The sequence below is a fragment of the Hemiscyllium ocellatum genome, chromosome 5 (genome assembly GCF_020745735.1).
Source record: "Hemiscyllium ocellatum isolate sHemOce1 chromosome 5, sHemOce1.pat.X.cur, whole genome shotgun sequence".
Lineage (NCBI taxonomy): Eukaryota > Metazoa > Chordata > Chondrichthyes > Orectolobiformes > Hemiscylliidae > Hemiscyllium > Hemiscyllium ocellatum.
In genome coordinates, this window is record NC_083405.1 from 112,189,220 (window position 1) to 112,212,556 (window position 23,337).

The 23,337-nt window shown below is 42.8% G+C and overlaps 1 protein-coding gene across 1 annotated transcript in view; it reads left to right on the top strand.

Moving 5' to 3' along the window:
* The window catches only part of adarb2 (adenosine deaminase RNA specific B2 (inactive)), a 496,547-nt gene that overhangs the window by 378,423 nt on the left and 94,787 nt on the right, over nt 1-23,337 (top strand). Inside the window, exons 7-8 of the mRNA XM_060825723.1 lie at nt 8,370-8,521; nt 21,771-21,939. Coding sequence (XP_060681706.1) covers nt 8,370-8,521; nt 21,771-21,939 — 321 coding nt within the window. The remainder of the gene's footprint in view (nt 1-8,369; nt 8,522-21,770; nt 21,940-23,337) is intronic.

The window sequence follows — 23,337 nt, forward strand, 5'->3', positions numbered from 1 at the left end:
TCTCTGGTTTGTTACCCGTGCCACGTGATAGAGAGTCGAGGAACAGGGAGAGTGAACAGTTAAACGCGTGGCTACAGGGATGGTGCAGGAGGGAGGGATTCCGGTTTCTGGACAACTGGGGTTCTTTCTGGGGAAGGTGGGACCTCTATAAAAAGGATGGTCTACTCCTGAACCTGAGGGGCACCAGTATCCTTGGGGGGAGGTTTGCTAGTGCTCTTTGGGAGGGTTTAAACTAACTCCGCCGGGGCATGGGAACCTGGACTGTAGCTTTAGGGTACAGGACCTTGAGTGTAGGGAGGTTATGAACAAGGCAGCAATCTCGAAGGAGGGTGCCTGTAAACAGAAGGGTGGCTTGAAGTGTGTATACTTCAATGCCAGAAGTATAAGAAATAAGGTAGGTGAACTTGCAGCGTGGGTTGGTACCTGGGACTTCGATGTTGTGGCCATTACAGAGACGTGGGTAGAACAGGGGCAAGAATGGCTGTTGCAGGTTCCAGGGTTTAAATGTTTTAGTAGGGTCAGACATGGGGGTAAAAGAGGGGGAGGTGTGGCATTACTTGTCAAGGATAGTATTACAGCGGTGGAAAGGACGATGGAGGAAGACTTGCCATCTGAGGTAGTTTGGGCTGAGGTTAGAAATAGGAAAGGTGAGGTCACCCTGTTAGGTGTTTTCTACAGGCCCCCTAATAGTCCGAGAGAAGTAGAGGATAGTATTGCGAGGATGATTCAGGAGAAGAGTGAAAGTAGCAGGGTGGTTGTTATGGGGGACTTTAACTTCCCAGATATTGACTGGGAAAGCTATAGCTCGAGGTCGTTAGATGGGTTGGTGTTTGTCCAATGTGTGCAGGAGGGTTTCCTGACACAATATGTAGACAGGCCAACAAGAGGTGAGGCTATACTGGATTTGGTTCTAGGTAGTGAACCAGGCCAGCTGTTAGACTTGGAGGTAGGTGAGCACTTCGGGGACAGTGACCACAACTCGGTGACTTTTACTTTAGTGATGGAGAGGGATAAGTGTGCACTGCAGGGCAAGAGTTATAGCTGGGGCAGGGAAATTATGATGCGGTGAGGCATGACTTAGGATGTGTGGATTGGAAAAACAGGCTTCAAGAGAAGAATACTAATGATATGTGGAGATTGTTCAAGGAACAGCTACTGAGTGTCCTTGATAAGTATGTACCAGTCAGGCATGGAGTTAAGGGTCTTGTGAGGGAGCCGTGGTTTAATAAGGAATTGGAATCCCTTGTGAAAGGGAAGAAGGCGGCATATGTAAAGATGAGGCGTGAAGGTTCAGTAGGGGCGATTGAGAGTTATAAGGTAGCCAGGAAGGATCTAAAGAGAGAGCTAAGAGCAGCGAGAAGGGGACATGAAAAGTCCTTAGCTGGTAGGATTAGGGAAAATCCAAAGGCTTTCTATAGGTATGTCAGGAATAAAAGGATGACTAGGGTAGGTATCGGTCCAGTCAAGGAAAGTAGTGGGAAGTTGTGCGTGGAGGCGGAGGAGATTGGAGAGACACTAAATCAATACTTTTCGTCAGTATTCACTCAGGAACAGGACACTGTTGCTGGTGTGAATATTGAGTCACAAGTGATTAGAATGGATGGCATTGAAACATGTAGGGAAGAGGTTTTGGGAATACTGGAAAGGATGAAAATAGATAAGTCTCCTGGGCCTGATGGCATTTATCCTAGGATCCTCTGGGAAGCTAGGGAGGAGATAGCAGAGCCATTGGCCTGGATTTTTATGTTGTCATTGTCAACGGGAATAGTACCAGAAGACTGGAGGATGGCGAATGTGGTCCCCTTGTTCAAGAAGGGGAGTAGGGATAGCCCGAGTAACTATAGGCCAGTGAGTCTGACTTCTGTGGTGGGCAAAGTCTTAGAGAGAATTGTAAGGGATAAGATTTATGAACATCTGGATAGGAATAACGTGATCAAGGATAGTCAGCATGGTTTTGTGAAGGGCAGATCGTGCCTCACAAACCTTATTGAGTTCTTTGAGCAGGTGACTAAGGAGGTGGACGAGGGTAAAGCAGTAGATGTTGTGTATATGGATTTTAGTAAGGCGTTCGATAAGGTACCCCATGGTAGGCTAATGCAAAAACTACGGAGGTATGGCATTGAGGGTGCATTAGAGATTTGGATTAGAAATTGGCTGGCTGGAAGGAGACAGAGGGTAGTAGTTGATGGTATAGGTTCATCTTGGAGTGCAGTTACTAGCGGTGTACCTCAAGGATCTGTTTTGGGACCATTGCTTTTTGTTATCTTTATAAATGATCGAGAGGAGGGGCTTGAAAGCTGGGTGAGTAAGTTTGCGGATGACAAAAGTCGGTGGAGTTGTGGATAGTGAGGAAGGATGTGGCAGGTTACAGCGGGATATAGACAAGTTGCAAAGCTGGGCAGAAAGGTGGCAAATGGAATTCAATGTAGCTAAGTGTGAAGTCATTCACTTTGGTAGGAGTAACAAGAAGATGGATTACTGGGCTAATGATAGGCTACTTGGTAGTGTGGATGAGCAGAGGGATCTTGGTGTCCATGTACACAGATCTCTGAAAGTTGCCACCCAGGTAAATAGTGCTGTGAGGAAGGCATATGGTGTACTGGGCTTTATTGGCAGAGGGATTGAGTTCCGGAGTCCTGAGGTCATGTTGCAGTTGTATAAGACTCTGGTGCGGCCTCATCTAGAGTATTGTGTGCAGTTTTGGTCGCCATACTATAGGAAGGATGTGGAGGCATTGGAACGAGTGCAGAGGAGGTTTACCAGGATGTTGCCTGGTATGGTAGGAAAATCGTATGAGGAAGGACTGAGGCACTTGGGGCTGTTCTCATTGGAGAAAAGAAGGTTTAGGGGAGATTTGATAGAGGTGTACAAGATGATTAGGGGTTTAGATAGGGTAGACACTGAGAACCTTTTACCGCTAATGGAGTCAGCTGTTACAAGGGGACACAGCTTTAAATTAAGGGGTGGAAGGTATAGGACAGATGTTAGGGGTAGATTCTTTACACAGCGGGTTGTGAGTTCATGGAATGCCCTGCCAGTAGCAGTGGTGAACTCTCCCTCTTTATGGTCATTTAAGCGGGCATTGGATAGGCATTTGGAAGTTATTGGGCTAGTGTAGGTTAGGTAGGATTCGGTCGGCGCAACATTGAGGGCCTAAGGGCCTGTACTGTGCTGTATTTTTCTATGTTCTATGTTTCTATGTTCTATCCTAATAAGAGTTTCATAGCATGATACAGCACAGCAGGAGGCCAAACAGTCCATTGTCCCTATGCTAGTTTTGTGAAGCCCAAATAAAACTGGGTGACATTGTTGAGAGTATAGCATAAACTTTCAAAGGGATATTGACAGAGTAAGTGAATGATTCAAATGCAATTCATTGTAAACAAGTGTGAGGTTACCCATTCTGGCCTGAAAAGGGATAGATCAAGATACTTTTGAGATGGATTGAAGTTAAATAAAGTGAATTTCCAAAGAGACTTGGGCGTTGAGGTGCATAGACCTTTAAATGTCACGAACAGGTGCAGATAATAATCATGAAAACTAATGGATTGTTGGCCTTTATATCTAAGGGACTAGGTAAAAGGTACAAGGATGCAGAAACCGTGCAGCAATTACACAAAATCCTGGTTAGACCCCACTTGGAGTGCTGTGAGCAGATCTGGGCAGCACACCTTAGGAAGGATATATTGGCCTTGGAGGGAATACAATGTAAGTTTACCAGAATGATACCTGTTTTCTCGAGAATTTAGAAGGTTAAAGCATATTAACAGGAAAAGACGGGGTCAGTAAAGATAAACTATTTCCACTGGTTAGGAATTGCAGAACTTGGGGGCATAATCAGGGAATTAGGACCAGATCATTCAGGAGAGATCATAGAAAGCACTTCTGGACAAAGAGTGGTGGATTTTTGGAATCTTTATTCCACAAATGACAGTGGATGCTTGATTTTTTTTCGTTTTAAACGTGAAGTAGACACACTTTGTCAAGTACAGATATTAAGGGATAAGTGTCCAATTGTAGGTCTCTGTAGGTCTCTGTCCAGCCATGATCTCATTGAATGGTGGAACAATCTCAAAGGGCTAAATAGCCTGATCCTGTTCCTATGTTTTGTTGTTCCTATCTTTCTATGATCCCAATATTCTGTCATTGTTGTGGAATGGTTAAACAATGGCACCCAGAAAGAATAAATATATATTTTTAAACTGGGTCCATTACATCCATCGTGCCTTTTCAGGCTTTAAATAAACAAAGCAGCAAGATCATGAATGGAACAACAACATCAAAGGTTAAATATATGGAAAGGAAAACAAATGACAAGCCTGATAGTCTTCAAACATTTTGATCTAATAAGGTTATTTTTTGTGTGTGACACTGTCATAGAAACTGCTACGTATCATTAGTCTTACCAAAGAAAGCAGTGAGAAGTGTGATCTAATATTGTAGAGTCTTAAGGGATGCTGAACAGGTTTGAATTTTCTGCACTGGTTGCCTGTCCATCTCATCAATGTGGTATTGTTCCCATTATACCAGTGCCCCTTTCTGCAGAAATGAAACAGTATAATGCCCTAAGTCTTTGTGTTCACTGAGGAATGTGATACCATCCCTAATCTATACTTTTAAATTATATATGAGTAGATAGAGTCATTGAGTCCTACAGCATGGAGACAGGCCTTTTGGCCCAAACTGACCCATGTCGACCAAAATGTCCGCCCATTTCCCATAACCCCATTTCCCTGCACTTGGCCCATATCCCTGCTAACCACTGAGCCACCGTGCCACCCCACTGTATTAAGTTTTTAGAGAATTCAGACTTCACAAGTCATCCCATGCCATACTTATGCCAAAAAGTGCAAAAAAATTCTTGATTGATCAATATATTGATTATAGTCCGAAGAAAGTTTATGAGAGTAGTACATGGAATAAGGAAATTGTTTTATGAGGAAAGGTTGGACTGACTGAGTCTGTCTCTGCAGGTGTTCAGAGCAGTAAGAAGTAACTTGCTTAAAATAGATAAGATCCCAAAGGGTTTGGCAAGGTGGATGTGGAGAGAATAATTCCTCTTGTGGGAAAATCTAGAACGGGGGGACACTGTTTGAAAGTAAGTGCTCTCACAGGTAAAATAGACAGCAATTATTTTCCTCTCTGAAGATCAAGTCTTTCACCCTTCCTGAAAACATGGTGCAAGCAGAGATTTTAAGTACTCTGAGGTGGCATGGTGGCTCAGTGGCTAGCACAGCTGCCTCACTCTAGTCTCAGGTGATTGTGTGGAGTCTGCATGTTCTCCCCTTTTCTGCGTGGATTTCTACTGGGTGCGCCAGTTTCCTCCTACAGTCTAGTAATGTGCAGGTTAGATGGATTGGCCATACTAAATTGCCCATGGTGTCCATTGATGTGCATGTTAGGTGCGTTAGCCATGGTAAATGCAGGGATTTGGCAATCAGTTAGGGATGGGTCCACGTCTAGGTGGACTGCTCTTTAGAGAATTGATGCAGAAGTGATGGGCCAATTGGCAACTGACAGGTGCCAGCCACTTTGAATCCTCATGGCATATCTCCAATCCACTTACAGGATGCTTCTCCACTTCAACGCTGCACCTTGGGTTGCATCAGAAGCCATCATTGTGACGTTGCAGCAAGGATGCACTGAGCTGAAGAGCATGCACCCAGCTCATGGAGTGGACCAGGCTGCATTTGTCAGCACTTCACTTACTCTTACAGCACACACTGACTCTGAGCTCACCTGGAAGGTCACAGCATCCCTGACTTGCATTGTCTTACCCTTTCTTTTGCACTTTGTGCTCAGCCAGAGATGCCAGGCTAATGTTACTACTGTATTGCCCTAATGTCTAGCACAGCCACAAAGCCAGGAAGCTTACCATACTTGCTGGCAGGCATCGGTCAACTCAAGGGAGATAGCCTTCACTTGGGGGAATCGCAGCAGTGTAATTCATTGGCAGCCATCGATTACAATTGCAACATTTAAGAGGCATTCGGATGGGTATAACGAATAGGAAGGGTTTGGAGGGATATGGGCCGGGTGCTGGCAGGTGGGACTAGATTGGGTTGGGATATCAGGTCGGCATGGACGGGTTGGACCAAAGGGTCTGTTTCTATGTTGTACATCTCAATGGCTATGAGTCCATGATATCAGTCCAAGCACCGATAAAGGCAGTCAACATTCCACATAAGAGTGAGGAGTCAAATAAAAGGCAGAACACCACACAGCCCGATCCTTTCTGTGTAATGTCAGGCTGTTTTCCTTCTGGAATTAGAGAGAGGCAGATATTGCAGGAAATGGAAGTGGATGGTACAACTGTTACAGTTTGTGTAGATGGGGACTCTTCCCAATGAGTGAGTTGGCAGGGAAGAAGCTGAAGGGAGGAAACAAAACAAACAAAACCTTCATTTTGCAAATTAGGTTTTTATTAACCTCTGTAAATTACTCTCCATCAAGTTCTGCAAAAGAGACTCCCACACCGTCCAATATCTGTCCCATACATACGAAGAAATATCAACCTTCATATGCCTGTTATCCATTCTTTCTATTTCATTCCTTTGTAATTAAAATGAAGCATAAATCCTAGGTCGTTCTGTTATCCTGCCCACAGCAATCTGTTTATACTGTCTACTCTGCTTCCAAGCTGATATAAGCTTGAGGATATGCAAGGTCGGTCTCTCTCTCTCTCTCTCTCTCAATTTCTACTGACATGGACCTTTAGGATGTTAAAGGTTCACACCTGCTAAAATGTACCTAATTGGTTTGAAAGGTGTCACCTTAGTCCTGTTGCAATCACTTTTTACAAAATCTTATTCAAGTTCCACTTTTGTATTCTTGCTGTCAAAATGGGCAAATTCACCTTCTCCAACATTATGTTCTATTTGGCATAGTTTTGCACACCCATTTAAACTAGCAATAACTTCAGCAGAATGTGAGGACCGCAGATGCTGGAGGTCAGAGTCAAGACTGGTGCTGAAAAAGCACAGCAGGTCAGGAAGCACCTGAGGAGCAGGAGAATCACATTTCGGGCATAAGCCTTTCAACAGGAATGAGAATGAGCCCATTCCTGATGAAGGACTTATGCCCAAAATGTTGAATCTCCTACTCCTTGGATGCTGCCTGACCTGCTGTGCTTTTCTAACATTACACACTCAACTATCAATAACTTTATGCAACTTCCTTGTGTCCTTTTCACAACTGACTTCCCTACCTGTCTTTATGTTGTCAGCAAATTTAGCAACTATTTTCACTTAAGTCACTTATCAAAATTATAAAACATTTAAACTGATCCATGGCACACTTCTCACTATATCTTGCCAATCTGAAACAGAGCCATTTATGCCTACTCTGAGCTTCCTGTTAGCCAGCCAATGTTCTATCAGTGCCATTATGCTACACCCCTACTTCATAACCTTTTACTTTCTGCAATAATTTGTAATTATTTGCACCTTATAATAAGCCTTCTGGAAATCTAAGAGTACATTAATCGGGTTTCCTGTTACCCATTGCACATGTTACTTCCACAATAAACTCCAATAGTTCAGTCAAATATGATTTCCCTTTTTCAAATTGTTATGTTAATTAGCCTGTATTTTCTTCCTTTCTTTCCTTTCTGTCTCCCTCTCTTTTTGAATAAAGGAATCGCAGAAGCTAACTTTTGATCTGATATGACTATCTACACATCAAGAGAATTTTGGATAATTAAGACTTAAGTTGGGTGTTAATATAACTATCAGCGTGCCCAGGATTATTCAGCAAATGTTGTCCAAATGCAGAATCTAACAGCAGATAATTTGCATTAGATTTTGACATTTTTTCGTTACTCCAATGGACAAAACATTTTAACAAAATGTCGCCTTTTAAAGCAATAATTGACTTCTGTGCTACCAAGGACGTATGAGTTGAATGAGTCCGAATTGTTTTGTGAAAACATATTAATATATGTAAACAAAATAAATTTTAATTTCAAATGAAAAATTGCGCTGTTAGCATCATCCATTTTAAAAACTGAATGCATGAAATCCAATCCCCTGCTCTTTCATTTTCCTAATAATTTGGTTTATGGCACTTAAAAATGGCATTGCATTCATGTCTGGAGAAAGGATTTATAGCAACTAAAGGGTTAAATGTTCAGAGAAAATGCTGAATGGTTTTCTTTTTAAAAAATATGGGTTATAGATAAATGCAATGATATTCACTTTCCAAACCACAGATTGTACCTATATTGGCATTATTTCCGAGCTGTGCAAAGATTACACAACCATAAGTGAAACAATTTAGATAACTGCTGGTCACTGAGAACTGAGTGAAGTTTGCTAGTGCAGTATTCACTAATTTAATGAACTGATTTAATCTCTTTCTGTTTCCAAAAGTAAACAGCCAGATGATTGGGAACGATCAATTTTTGCTCGTCAGAAGGAGGGAGGCTACAAGCTGAAAGATAGCATCCTTTTCCATCTATACATAAGCACACCCCCATGCGGAGATGCACGCCTCAACTCTCATCGAGAAGAAAGGGCTGAATGTAAGTGGTAACCTACACATGCCTTTTATTTGTGCAGAATATCCATGGTCATTGTGCATTTCAGAAACAAATACACAACACTCAACAGTGGGAAGACTGAGATTTTGCAGTATCCAAATGTAATGATACAAACTACGAGTTTTTGGAACTAGCAGTCAGGTGTTCAATTCTGTGCTTGAACGTGGTCACACGTGTAAAAACATGCCAATTTCATTTTTTAAAAATCACCACGCAAGGCTTTGCAAGTTCATTCTGTTCAGGTGCTGAAAGATCTAGTAAGCAGAGGAATACCTTGCAATGTACCTCACAAGGAAAGGTTTTGGGAACATCTCAGAATTCGTCAGTGCTGATAAAGAGAACACCAAAAATGGCAACTTGCATTTGTATCTAAGGAAAACACAGAGCCGTTCATTGTCTCATGCCATCACAAATCAGATCACAGCTAATGAAATACTTTTGAATTACAGTCAAAGAGAAGCACTTCCATTCATCTACTTTCATTCATAATATCAGGATGTTCCAAATCACTCTACAGCTAATTGAGTACTCTTGAAACTGGGTCATTGTTGCGAAGTAGAATATAATTCATGATTGCACATTGGCACCTCAAAAGACCCTATTAAAGGCTATTGAATTGAATGGAATTGAATTAGTTTTATTGTCACACGTACTTACATGAGTACAGTGAAAAGTTTACGAGTCACCACTTACAGTGCCAACTCAGGTACAAAGGTACCTTGGCACAGAGTCTGAAGTAAAAATTCCCTGGGAAAAATGTTTTAAAATAAATAAAAAGTCCAGCATTACAGAAACTCAAAAGTACAAAATCATTGGAATGAATTTGAAAAATACAGATATAAAACGTTCAGAGTAACATTGATGTGATAGTGACCAGATGATCCATTCTTGTTCTTGTCATGTTGACTAAGATATACATATTGGTCAGGACAACGTCATTACTCTGCTTTGTGAAAAAAAGGAAAGATGTATGTTAAGATAGTTATCTTTCACAACCTCTGGACAAAGACGAGAGTGGTCCTAAAGGGAGATGCTAAACTGGGGGAAGGCCAACAATACCAAATTCAGCAGGAGCTGGAGAATGTAGATTAGCAGCAGCTGTTTGAAGGGAAATCTACATTTGATATATGAGAGGCTTTTAAAAAGAGAGGTTAATAAGAGTTCAGGAGGGATGTGTTCCTGTAAAACTGAAGGATAGAAATGGCAACATTAGGGAACCATGGATGACAGGTATAATTGTGAGATGGGCTAAGAGGAAAAAAGATGTGGTTAAGACAAAGAAGGAACATATGTCAGGTGTAGACAGGATAGATTGAGTGAATCCTTAGAAGAGTAAAAAGAAAGTAGGAGTATACTTAAGAGGGAAATCAGGAGGGCAAAACGGGGACATGAGATAGTTTTGGCAAATAGAATTAAGGAGAATCCAAAGGGATTTTACAAATATATTAAGGACAAAAGGGTAACTAGGGAGAGAATACGGCCCCTCAATGATCAGCAAGGCGGCCTTTGTATGGAACCACAGAAAATGGGGGAGATACTAAATGAATATTTTGCATCAGTATTTACTGTGGAAAAGGATACAGAAGGTATAGACTGTAGGGAAATAGATGGTGACATCTTGCAAAATGTCCAGATTACAGAGGAGGAAGCACTGGATGTCTTGAAATGGTTAAAAGTGGACAAATCCCTAGGACATGATCAAGTGTACCAGAGAACTCTGTGGGAAGTTCAAGAAGTGGTTGCTGGGCCTCTTGCTGAGATATTTGTATCATCGATAGTCACAGCTGAGGTGCTGGAAGACTGCAGGTTGGCAAACATGGTGCCACTGTTTAAGAAGGGCAGTAAAGACAAGCCAAGGAACTATAGACCGGTGAGCCTGACCTCAGTGGTGGGCAAGTTGTTGGAGGGAATCCTAACGGACAGGATGTACATGTATTTGGAAAGGCAAGAACTGATTCGGGATAGTGAACATGGCTTTATGCACGGGAAATCATGTCTCACAAACTTGATTTGAGTTTTTCGAAGAAGTAACAAAGAAGATTGATGAGGGCAGAGCAGTAGATGTGATCTATATGGACTCCAGTAAGGCGTTCGACAAAGTTCCCCATGGGAGACTGATTAGTAAGGTTAGATCACATGGAATACAGGGAGAACCAGCCATTTGGATACAGAACTGGCTCAAAGGTAGAAGACAGAGGGTGGTAGTGAAGGGTTGTTGTTCAGACTGGAGGCCTGTGACCAGTGGAGTGCCACAAGGGTCGGTGCTGGGCCCTCTAGTTTTTCTCATTTATATAAATGATTTGGATGTGAGCATAAGAGGTACAGTTAGTAAGTTTGCAGATGACACCAAAATTGGAGGTGTAGTGGACATCAAAGAGGGTTACCTCACATTACAACAGGATCTTGACCGGATGGGTCAATGGGCTGAGAAGTGGCAGATGGAGTTTAATTCAGATAAATGCGAGGTGCTGCATTTTGGGAAAGCAAACCTTAGTACACTTAATGGTAAAGTCCGAGGGAGTGTTGCTGAACAAAGAGACCTTGGAATGCAGGTTCGTAGCTTCTTGAAAGTGGAGTCACAAGTAGGTAGGATAGTGAAGAAGGCATTTGGTATGCTTTCCTTTATTGGTCAGAATATTGAGTACAGGAGTTGGGAGGTCATGTTGCTGCTGTACAGGACATTGGTTAGGCCACTGTTGGAATATTGCATGCAATTCTGCTCTCCTTCCTATCGGAAAGATGTTGTGAAACTTGAAAGGATTCAGAAAAGATTTACAAGGATGTTGCCAGGGTTGGAGGGTTTGATCTATAGGGAGAGGCTGAACAGGCTGGGGCTGATTTCCCTGGAGTGTCGGAGGCTGAGGGGTGACCTTATAGAGGTTTACAAAATTATAAGGGGCATGGATAGGATAAATAGACAAAGTCTTTTCCCTGGGGTCGGGGAGTCCAGAACTAGAGGGCATAGGTTTAAGGTGAGAGGGGAAAGATATAAAAGAGACCTAAGGGACAACTTTTTCACACTGAGGGTGGTACGTGTATGAAATGAGCTGCCAGAGGAAGTGGTGGAGGCTGGTACAATTGCAACATTTAAGAGGCATTTGGATGGGTAATGAATAGGAAGGGTTTGGAGGGATATGGGCTGAATGCTGGCAGGTTGGACTAGATTGGGTCGGGATATCTGGTCGGCATGGACAGGTTGGACCAAAGTGTCTGTTTCCATGCTGTACACCTCTATGACTCTATAAGGTCTAGTCGACTGAAGACAGATAAAGGTTTGGAAGAATATCGGGAATGTAGGACCGATCTGAAATAAGGAATTAAGAAGGCTAAAAGGGGTCATAAGATATCCTTAATGAACAGGGTTAAGGAAAATTCCAAAACCTTTTATTCTTATATAAGGAGCAAGAGGGTAACGAGGGAAAGGGTTGGCCCACTCACGAACAAAGGAGGAAAGATATGATTGGAGTCGGAGAAAATGGATGAGATTCATGAGTATTTTGCATCAATATTCACCAAGGAGAAGGACATGGTGGATGTTGAGGTTATGGATAGATCTTTGATTACTCTAGGTCAAGTCAGCAATAAGGAGGGAGGAAGTGTTGGGTATTCTAAAAGGTACTGAGGTGGACAGGTCCCCAGGTCCAGGCGGGATCTATCCCAGGTGACTAAAGGAAGCAAGAGAGGAAGTAGCTGGGGCTATAACAGATATCTTTGCAGCATCCTTGAAAACGGGGGAGGGCCCAGAGGACTGGAGAATTGCTAATGTTGTCTCCTTTTTAAGAAGGGTAACAGGAATAATCCACGTAATTACAGACTTCTGAGCCTGATGTCAGTGGTAGGGAAGCTACTGGAGAAGATACTGATGGATAGAATATATGCCCATTTGGAAGAAAATGGGCTTATCAGTGATAGTTGGCATGGTTTTGTGCAGGGAAGGTCATGTCTTACAAACCTAATGCAATTCTTCGAAGAGGTGACAAAGTTGATTAATGAGGGAAAGGATGTAGATGTCATAAAAATGGACTTTAGTAAGGCATTTGATTAGGTTCCCCATAGTAAGCTGATGAAGAAGATGAGTTGCGTGGGATCCAGGGTGTTCTAGCCAGATGGATAGAGAGCTGTTTGGGCAACAGGAGACAGAATAGTAGTGGAATGGAGCTTCTCAAAGTGGAGACCTTGACCAGTGGTGTCCCACAGGGATTCGTGCTGGGACCACTGTTGTTTGTGATATACACAAATGTTTTGGAGGAAGGTGTAGGTTGCCTCATTAGCAAGTTTGTAGATGACACTAAGATTGGTGGAATAGCAGATAGTAAAGGGGTCAGTCAGAGAATACAGCAGAATATAGTTAGATTGGAGAGTTGGGCAGAGAAATGGCAAACGGAGGTCAATCCAGACAAATGTGATAGAATATGTGACAAATGTGAGGTGATGCATTTTGGAAAATCCAATTCAAGGGTGAACTATACAGTAAGTGGAAAAGTCCTGGGGAAAATTGATGGACAGAGAGACCTGGGTGTTCAGGTCCATTGTTCCTTGAAAGTGGCAATGCATTTCAGTAGAGTGGTCAAGAAGGCATACGGCATGCTTTCCTTCATCAGACAGGGGATTGAGTACAAGCGTTGGCCGGTCATGTTACAGTTTTATAAGACTTCTGTTCAGCCACATTTTGGATACTGTGTACAGTTCTGGTTGCCATATTACCAAAAGGATGTGAATGCTTTGGAGAAGGTGCAGAGGAGGTTCACCAAGATGTTGCCTGGTATGGAGGGTGCTAGCTATGGGGAGAGGTTGAGTAGATTAGGATTATTTTCATTGGAAAGAAAGCGGTTGAGGTGGGACTTGATTGAGGCCTACAAAATCATGAGAGGTGTAGCCAGGATGGATAGCAAGAAACTTTTTTACCCAGAGTGGAGGACTCAATTACTAGGGGTCATGAGTTCAAAGTGAGAGGGTAAACGTTTAGGGAAGATACGTGAGGAAAGTTCTTCATGCAAAGGGTGGTGGATGCCTGGAACGCATTGCCAGCAGAGGTGGTCGGGGCGGGAACGATAGCATGATTTAAGATGTATCTAGACAGATAAATAAATGGGCACGGAGCAAAGGGATACAGATCCTTAGGAAATAGGCTGCAGGTTTAGATAGAGGATCTGGATCGGCGCAGACTTGGAGGGCCGAAGGGCCTGATACTGCGTGGTAATGTTCTTTGTTCTTTCTTTGTTCTTTGATGTTCCAGAGCACTTTACAACCAATTTAATGCTTCTGAAATGTAGTAATGGTGTCCTGTGGAGAACAGTCAATGCCTGATTGTGCACCATTTTTGAACAAGCACTTTCAGTGAATGAGAAAACAGACAGTGACAAATGACTCCTAATGGCAGAAGAGTAAAAAACCAGGGAACACAAGTTTAAATTAATTTGCAAGAGAGTAATGGTAAACTGATGGAAATCTGACAGGTTCGATTGCAGTTTGACAAAAAGGGATTGGTTAATTGAGGAACAAGAAAGTCTCTGGAAAATTTCAGATGAGATCCAGGCGGCACGGTGGCACAGTGGTTAGCACTGCTGCCTCACAGCGCCAGGGACCTGGGTTCAATTCCCGCCTCAGGCGACTGACTGTGTGGAGTTTGCACGTTCTCCCCGTGTCTGCGTGGGTTTCCTCCGGGTGCTCCGGTTTCCTCCCACAGTCCAAAGATGTGCGGGTCAGGTGAATTGGCCATGCTAAATTGCCCGTAGTGTTAGGTAAGGGGTATGGGTGGGTTGTCGCTTCGGCGGGTCGGTGTGGACTTGTTGGGCCGAAGGGCCTGTTTCCACACTGTAAGTAATCTAATCTAATCTAATAACCTAGGGAGGGGAGCGAACTAAATTGTGAAGAGTTAGCACAGACTAAGTTGGCCAAATGTCCTCTTTCTGCACTGAAATGGTTCTAAGGGCTCTCTCTAGTGATGAGTCTGGAGGAGGGAAGGGCATTACATCAGGTGGGATGATGGTCTTTCTGACCCCACCCCCACCCCCTTCTTCCCAACTCCACCTGAGTTCGTTTTGGATGGGAGAACTCATGGTCAATCCTCATACCCTGTTCCCATTTTAGATCCATCTGGAGCCACATTTCACCACTGCTGGTTTAGCACCGTCCGGTCAATGTGAAATCCAACCCCTCAGGTGGAGGAGGGATATTCTTTGACCAAAGACGCAATGTGATTGATCAAGGGACCGGACATAAGATGGGCTGATGGCTCAGAACCAAACCCCTGCCCTTCCTGCCAAATCTCCCTGAATCCCATTTCCTATGACACTGCCCTGCAAGTCCCCTAGCCCCTCACTCACATTACGTGCCTGTGGTCTGAGTCATGCTGTCACCCTGGGATTCCAGAGGGGAAAATATCTTCTGCAGCAACTGTGTCCTGCCCCGTGGCACTGCTGAGCACAGGCATGCCTGCCCCTGATTGGCCAACAGCACCCAGTATGCAAGACTATCTGTCACCGGGTCTTGAGAAGACCCATCGTCTGTCTCACAGTTGTTTGATTGGCTTGTGATTCAGTGGAGCTTTCCCCATAAAGAGACAGCATTAGTCTCTTGCGAGTTCTCTCACTGGCAGGCAAAACCCCTGCTACCTCAAGATATTACTCTGAAAGTGTGCATCAGTAATTCACTACTATGTAAGAATAGGCACTATAATGAATATGTTGCATACCATTTGATTTCAGCAGCTATCCAAAATGCAACACGAAAGCCTTTCATAATCTTCATCCTACACAGAAAATAGCAGCAGGATTAGGTCATTCAAGCCACATTCCACCATTCAATATGATTGGTCATCCAACTCAGTACCCTGTCCCCACACTCTCCCCATTTGATCCCTTTAGCACTAAGAACTATATCTCCTTCTTGAAAACATTCAACCACTTTCAGAGGTAGACAATTCCACAGGCTCACCACTCTCTGGGTGAATAAAGTTCTCATCTCAGTCCTAACTGGACTACCCTGTACCATTAGACTGTGGCCCTTGCTTGTGGACTTACCAGTCACCCAGAGCATCCCTGACAATATAGACAATAGACAATAGGTGCAGGAGTAGGTCATTCTGCCCTTCGAGCCTGCATATGCGCCAGTCCCTCACTCGTTCATGGGAGCTTCCATTGGTGGAGACAACTCATTGTTGCATTCTGCATGAGTTTTGCCTTTAAGGGCAACAGCAGTGTCACTTGAGATAAAGTGATTTAATGCTTAGAAATTCGTCTGTAGGATACTTTGTTTTTCAGTTATATATGTAACATGACCTGAATAACTCTAACGGTTTACTGTGCTACCTTACTTATGATACAATTGCAAACATTTCTTTGTGCAAGTACAAAATTTATGTATCCTGAGAAATACTTTCCGAGCTCTATAACATAATTGAGCTGGTTCTGGAAAACCATCATGCAACCCTAGCTATATTTAAACTAATTGCTCCCCATTCCCATGGATCCCAATTTCCTCAAGACCAAAGGAGCACATTACTTAAAGCAGTAAGACATGGAGAGTTCCATCCCTCAGGATCACTTCCTAAGCTCACAGTTTTCCAGTTTTCATCCTGTTTCTTATGCTCCTTCAATAATGCTATGTTTTGAAATGGTTCCCTTTGGAAAGTTGGCCAGTGTTTGAAAAAAATTGTCTTTCTAAACTCAGAAATTTTTGCAAAAAAATTGCACCATTCTCAGTCAAATTATCAATTGTCTGTCATTACTTACGGCTAATTAACTGCTTGATTATTATTCTATGTGCTCAGTAATTGGCTCTTTGCCTTTGTTCCCACTAATTAAATTTCACTTAAATCAGAAACTTCAAGACAGTGTGTTTTGTCGTGTGTCAAGAATTTGTAAGTCATGAAAATAGCCACTTCACCCTTTATTGCGAAAAGACAACAACTGATTGATGCTCCTGTGATATAAATGCAAATGCTTCATAGGACAATAAAATTAAATGCAATTCCATGAGTTAATAGCTATCATATAAATAGGCAGAGATGTCAAGTCACATAGAATTAGGATCTAATGGATGAAGTTCTTCTGGAGTCCTGCTGAACTGTCTGTAAATAGTGTATTTTGTTAATAAATGTTCATTGGTCTATGTTAGTATGTTTTCCAGTTTTCATCTGTCATAGAATCCAGTGTGGAAGCAGGCCATCAAGTCCACATCAACTGTCAAAAAAATCCCACCCAGACCCACCCTGTAACCCTATTTCCCACAGCTAATCCATCCAGCCTGCACATTATGGGCAGTCCACCTCACCTAACCTGCACATCTTGACTGTGGGTGAAAACCGAACCACCTGAAGGAAGTGCACAACAAACACAAAGAGAACGTGCAAACTCCACACAGACAGTTGCCTAAGGGTGGAATCAAACCAAGATCCCGAGCACTGTGAGGCAGCAGTGCTGACCACTGAGCCACCATGCCACTCTAAGTGCCCTAACCCATCAGAAGCATCAAGAACCTACTTCCTAAATTTGTTATGTACAAGCATTCAAAAGCAGAAAGTTGAAATATGAGGAAATATAGCATTTCTGAATGCATACATATTAACAAGTAATGACTTTGCGAAGTTCAAACATATGAAAATTTACCCATGCTAATAAATTACTTTGAATTTCTGTTTGTTAGATTTGCAGTGGAGCTCAGAGGGTCACTCTTATTAACTGTTCTGTTTAAACTTTTCAAACTGATTCTGGATATTGTGATTTAAACTAATCCCATCCAACTACATTAAACTGATTCAAAATGCACTGAACGTACGACCATAAGACAGAGCAGCAGAAATGAGGCCATTCAGCCCATCGAGTCTACTCCACCATGGCTCAACCCTCTCTCCTGCTGGCTCCCTGTAACCCTTGATCCCCATGCTAATTAAGAATCCATTTATCTCAGTCTTAAACTTATGACCTGACCTCCACAATCTCTGTGGCAATGAATTCCATAGATTCACCACTCTCTGGATAAGTTTCATCTTATCTCCATTCTTTAATGTGCCCTTGGGTCCTAGTCTCTCCTACCAATGGAAACATCTTCCCAACATCCACTCTGTACAGGCCATTCAGTATTCTGTATGTTTCAATTGGATCACCCCTCATGCTTCTAAACTCCAAGGAATAACTTGATTAGGGATAAGCAACATGGTTGTGAAGGGAGGGTTGTGCCTTACAAACCTTATTGAGTTTTTTGAGAAGGTGACCAAACAGGTGAACAAGGGTAAAGCAGTTGATGTGGTGCATATGGATTTCAATAAAGCGTTTCATAAGGTTTCCCACAGTAGGCTACTGCACAAAATACAGAGGCATGGGATTGAGGGTGATTCAGCGATTTGGATAAGAAATCGGCTAGATGAAAGAATACAGAGGGTGGTAGTTGATGGGAAATGTTCATCCTGGAGTTCAATTACTAGTGGTGTACCACAAGGATCCATTTTAGGGCCACTGCTATTTGTCATTTTTAGAAATGACCTAGATGAGGGCATAGAAGGATGGGTTAGTAAATTTGTGGACAACACGAAGATCGGTAGAATTGTGGATATTGCCGAAGGATGTTGTAGATTATAGAAGGACATATATAAGCTGCAGAGCTGGGCTGAATGGTGGCAAATGGAGCTTAATGTGGAAAAGCATGACAGATTCACTTTGGAATGAGTAACAGGAATGCAGGGTACTGGGCTAATGGTAAAATCCTTGGTAGTGTAGATGAATAGAGAGATCTCAGTGTCCATGTACATAGATCCCGAAAGTTGCTCCCCAGATTGATAGGGTTGCTAAGAAGGCATAGGGTGTGTTAGCTTTTATTAATAGAGGATTGAGTTCGGAGCCATGAGGTCATGCTACAGCTGTACAAAACTCTGGTACGGCCTCACTTGGAGTATTGCGTACAGTTCTGGTCACTGCATTATAGGAAGGATGTGGAAGCTTTGGAAAGGGTTCAGAGGAGATTTACTAGGATGTTGCTGGTATGGAGGGAAGATCTTATGAGGAAAGGTTGAGGGACTTGAGGATGTCTTTGTTAGAGAATAGAAGGTTGAGAGGTGACTTAATTGAGACATATAAGATAATCAGAGGGTTAGGTAGGGTTGACAGTGAGAGCCTTTTCCCTTGGATGGTGATGGTGAGCATAAGAGGACATCCTTTAAATTGAGGGGTGAGAGATATAGGACAGATATCAGAAGTAGTTTGTTTACTCAGAATAGTAAAGGCTTTGTACACTCTGCCTGCAACAGTAGTAGACTCGCCAACTTTAAGGGAATTTAAATGGTCATTGGATAGACATATGGATGATAATGGAATAGTGTAGGTTAGATGGGCTTCAGATTATTTTCACAGTTCGGCGTAACATTGAGGGCCGAAGGGCCTGTACTGCACTCTAATGTTCTATGTTCTATTGACCCAGAGTCCTCAAACATTCCTCATGTGTTAAGCTTTTCATTCCTGGGACCATACTTGTGAACCTTCTCTGAACCCACTCCAGGGCCAGTGTATCCTTCCTGAGATATGGAGACCAAAACTGCGCACAATACTCCATGTGTGGCCTGACCAGAGCCTTATAAAGCCTCAGAAGTACATCCTTGATTTTATATTCAAAATAAATGCCATCATTGCATTTGCCTTCTGCTCTTCGGATGCTGCCTGATCTGCTGTGCTCTTCCAGCACCACTAATCCAAAAAGTATTGAATCAACCTGCAAGTTTACCTTGAGAGAATCCTGGACTAGAACTCCCAAGTCTCTTTGCCCTTCAGAGTTTTGAATTTTTTTACATTTAGGAAATAGTCCATGCCTCTATTCTTCCTATCAAGGTGTATGACCTCACACTTTCCACATTGTACTCCATCTGCCACTTCTTTGTCTACTCTTCCAAATTACCCAAATTCCTGGCAGCTTCCCCGCCTCCTCAATGCTACCTATCCCTCTATTTTTGTGTTGTCTGCAAACGTAGCCAGAATGCCCTCAGTTCCTACATCTAAATCATTTATGTACAAACTAAAAAGTTGTGGTCCGAATACTGATCTTTGCGGGCCACCACTTGCCATCCTGAGAAAGATATTACCCAATCTTACCCAAGACAGAGGTTAGGCTAATCGGTCTGTAATTTTCTGTCTTTTGCCTTACTCCCTTTTTAAACAAGGGTGTCATGTTAGCAATTTTCCAGTCTTCTGGGACCCTCCCTGATTCTAGCGATTCCTGAAAGATCAACACTAATGCCTCTACCATCTCTTCAGCTATCTCCCTTAGAACTCTGGGGTGTAGTCCATCCACTCCAGATGATTTATTCGCGTTCAGGCCATTCAGTTTTTTCTAATACCTTCTTCTTGGTGATGCCACAACACTCTGTTCTGCCCCTTCACTCTCTTGAATTTTTGGGATATTACTCGTATCTTCCACCATGAAGACTGACGTGACATAATGATTCAGTTCATCAGCCATTTCCTTGTTCCCCACTACCACCTCTCCAGCGTCACTTTCCAGCAGCCCAATATACACTTTTGCCATTTATATTATATCTAAATAAATTCTTACAGTCTTCCTTTAGCTAGCTTACCCTCATATTCAATCTTCTCTCTCCTTATTTATTTTTTGTACGCTTCCCAATCCTCTGCCTTCCCACTGTCCTTCACCATATTATATGCTTTTTCTTTTATGCTATCCCTGACTTCCCTAGTTGCCTCATCCTCCTTGTACCATGCTTTTTATTCCTCAGGATGAATCTCTGCTGTGTCTCCTGAATTACTCCCAGAAACTCTTGTCATTGCTGTTCCACTGTCTTTCGTGCTAGACTCCTCTCCCAGTCAGTTCTACCCAGCTTCTCCCTCATGCCTCTGTAGTTGCCTTTATGCAGCTGTAATACCGTTACCTTTGATTCTATCTTTTCCGTCTCAAATTGCAGCATAACTTCAATCATATTATGATCTCTGCCTCCTAAGATTCCTTCATCTTATGCTCCCTTATCAAGTCTGCCTCATAGCACAACACTGAACCCAGTATTGCCTGTTCCCCAGTGAGCTCTATCGCAAACTGCTGCAAACAGCCATCTTGTAGACATTCCACAAATTCCTTTTCTTGCAAACCACTACCAACCTGACTTTCCAAGTCCACCTGCATATTGAACTCTCCAATGATCACTGTAACTTTGCCTTTCCTGCACATCTTTTCTACCTCCTGGTGTACCTTTCACCCCAGTTCCTGACTACTGGAGCAGCTAAGAACCAGCCTCAAAGCCATGTGTCTAGAATCACATTTGGGCCAGTTTGCATGAGAATTGTAGATTTACCTCACTGAAGGATATCAGTGAACTGGGCACGTTTATAACAATGATCAATGATAGTGTTGTGGTCACCATTACTGAGCTTAAAAATGCATTGCTGGAAAAGCGCAGCAGGTCAGGCAGCATCAAAGGAGCAGGAGAATCGACATTTCGGGCATAAGCCCTTCCCATTACTGAGACCAACTTTGTATGCTGGTTTTATCAGCTGAATTTAAATTCCAGCAGCTGCTGTGGTGCAATTTGAACCTGTGCCCCAGAGTTTAAGCCCACCCTCTGGCTCAGTAACATGACGCGGATTGTCTTTTTCTTTCCTCAACCTTTGGGTTCAGGCACATGAGAAATTCCCATCAGAAGATGTTTCTTAGTGCCCCATCTTTCCATGTTTGTCCCTGAAAGGAGTGGGGTGGCAGCTACTTCAATCTGGGAGTGACATAAGAATGCCACTAGCTCCCCTTCCTTTGCCTGACACTCTAACAGGACCTATATGTGGTCTACACTCAGAGGTGGGGCTCACAATGCTGACCTCTTTAAAGGCAGTCGATGGCTGAGCAATCACTACACATTAAGAATCCAGCTTGTGGATGCCCAATGGATCTTGATCTTGATTCAAAGTCTGACCATCTCCAACCAAAATGTCTGTCCTCATGAGTGGCAGCAGTACTGTATGTCCGTAAAATTCCTGACACTATCCTACCCACACTCGAACTCTTAAAAACAATTCCTATCAAGTGTTTTTAGTAGTGTGGTTACCTTTCATGAAATTGCCTCATGTCCATCATTTGGGACGATTGAGCACAGAGTGGATTGTTGGACGTCTGGGGAGCAGAGAGGCTGAGCCTTGGTTTCTGCCAGTTCCTTGTCACCTGTGATCATTCATTTTATGGAAGTCTAGAAACTGTGACAAATTCCAGAAAGCAGAGACTGAAGGCAGTACCTTCTGTTTTCCAGTGCAGCACAGTAGACCATTGAACAGGAAAGTTCGGGGGCATCTAAGAACGAAGATTGAATCTGGAGAAGGCACCATTCCAATCCGATCCTGCCACTCCATCCAGACCTGGGACGGAGTATTACAGGGAGAACATCTACTCACAATGTCCTGCACTGACAAGATTAACAGGTACAGCAGAAACATTTACATTTTGTGTAAAAGTCAAGTCTTTTGAAACCAAACGTTTAATTAAAAAGGGCTTTCACACACTTTTTCTGGGTTAAAATCCATACCAGACCTGTGGAACTGTCAGTATTGATACTACCACTGGTGAATGACCATGTTGATGAGTTCAACAGGAAACAGCTGTCCCAGGCTCTCTGCAAGTATTTCTGACAGTTAAATGTGAAAATAGAAATTGTACTGAAGTTTCATAAAGTTATTTCCTCTAATCCTGCTCAAAAAACTGGCAAAATGAATAAGAAAAGGTCAATTGGCCATGTTAAATTGCCCATAGTGTTCAAGGATGTGTAGGTTAGGTGCATCAGTCAGGTGTAAATATAGGGAAATGGGTCTGGGTGGGTTCGTCTGGACTCGTTGGGCGAAGGGCCTGTTTCCACACTGTAAGTGTTCTAAAAGTGAAGAAATTTGGGGCCAGCAGTTGAGAGTTTGCTTACATATGCACATGCAATATATGAACATTTAAAGATTTCGGGGTCAGAGGTCGGGGTCAACACTTGTAGAAGACCAACTGTAGAGTATATATGGTCCACATGGATTGGATACTGAAGGCTTCATACAATTGCTTGAATATTGACCTCTCCTGTGATATCTGGTTCATTGTACTAACACACTTCCTCATTTCATCTACACAGCACAAAATAAAACACACAGTGAACTTTTAGCAAGTGTTTTTCACTTAGCCTGGCTGTCAGGTATACTGCGGAAATTCAGCATCTTTTACAATCAGGTGATGGTGCCACAGTTGAAGACTGTCAAGGTCAATATTGGAGGGGCAGCTTTACCCATGAGACTGTCATTGTGAAGACGCTTTATGTATGAACACACTGTACAGATTTAAATGACCAAAAAGTCAAAATGGGGCTGAAGATCTTCACCTTCCCCACTTGGATTGTCCATACTAAATGTCCAAACAATGTTGAAGTAACCTAATTTCCATTTTCACCTCAAGTGACAAAGGTGAAAACCATCCTCAAACATTTCCCAGCGTAGGTTTGAAAGCAGCATTCCTGCATCATTGCAAAAATATTGGGATACTGCAGGAAGGAGGACAATCATAAACAAGTCCTCCAAGGATAAACCAAGATGGGCTGAATGGTCTTCCACATCTGTATCAATCTCAATGTAATTTTGTAAAATTTAAGAGAGAGATCTCACTTCCCATTCTCTCTGTTCTCAGTATTTCAAAATTGCTAAGCAATCTGACCACAGAGAATTCAATGGCATTACTATCACGGAATTCCCCACTGTCAGCATCCTGGTGGTTTGCTATTGATTGAAACTGTGCTTGACTAGCCATGCAAGTACTGTGGCTCTAGAATCATGTCAGAGGTTAGGAATACTACA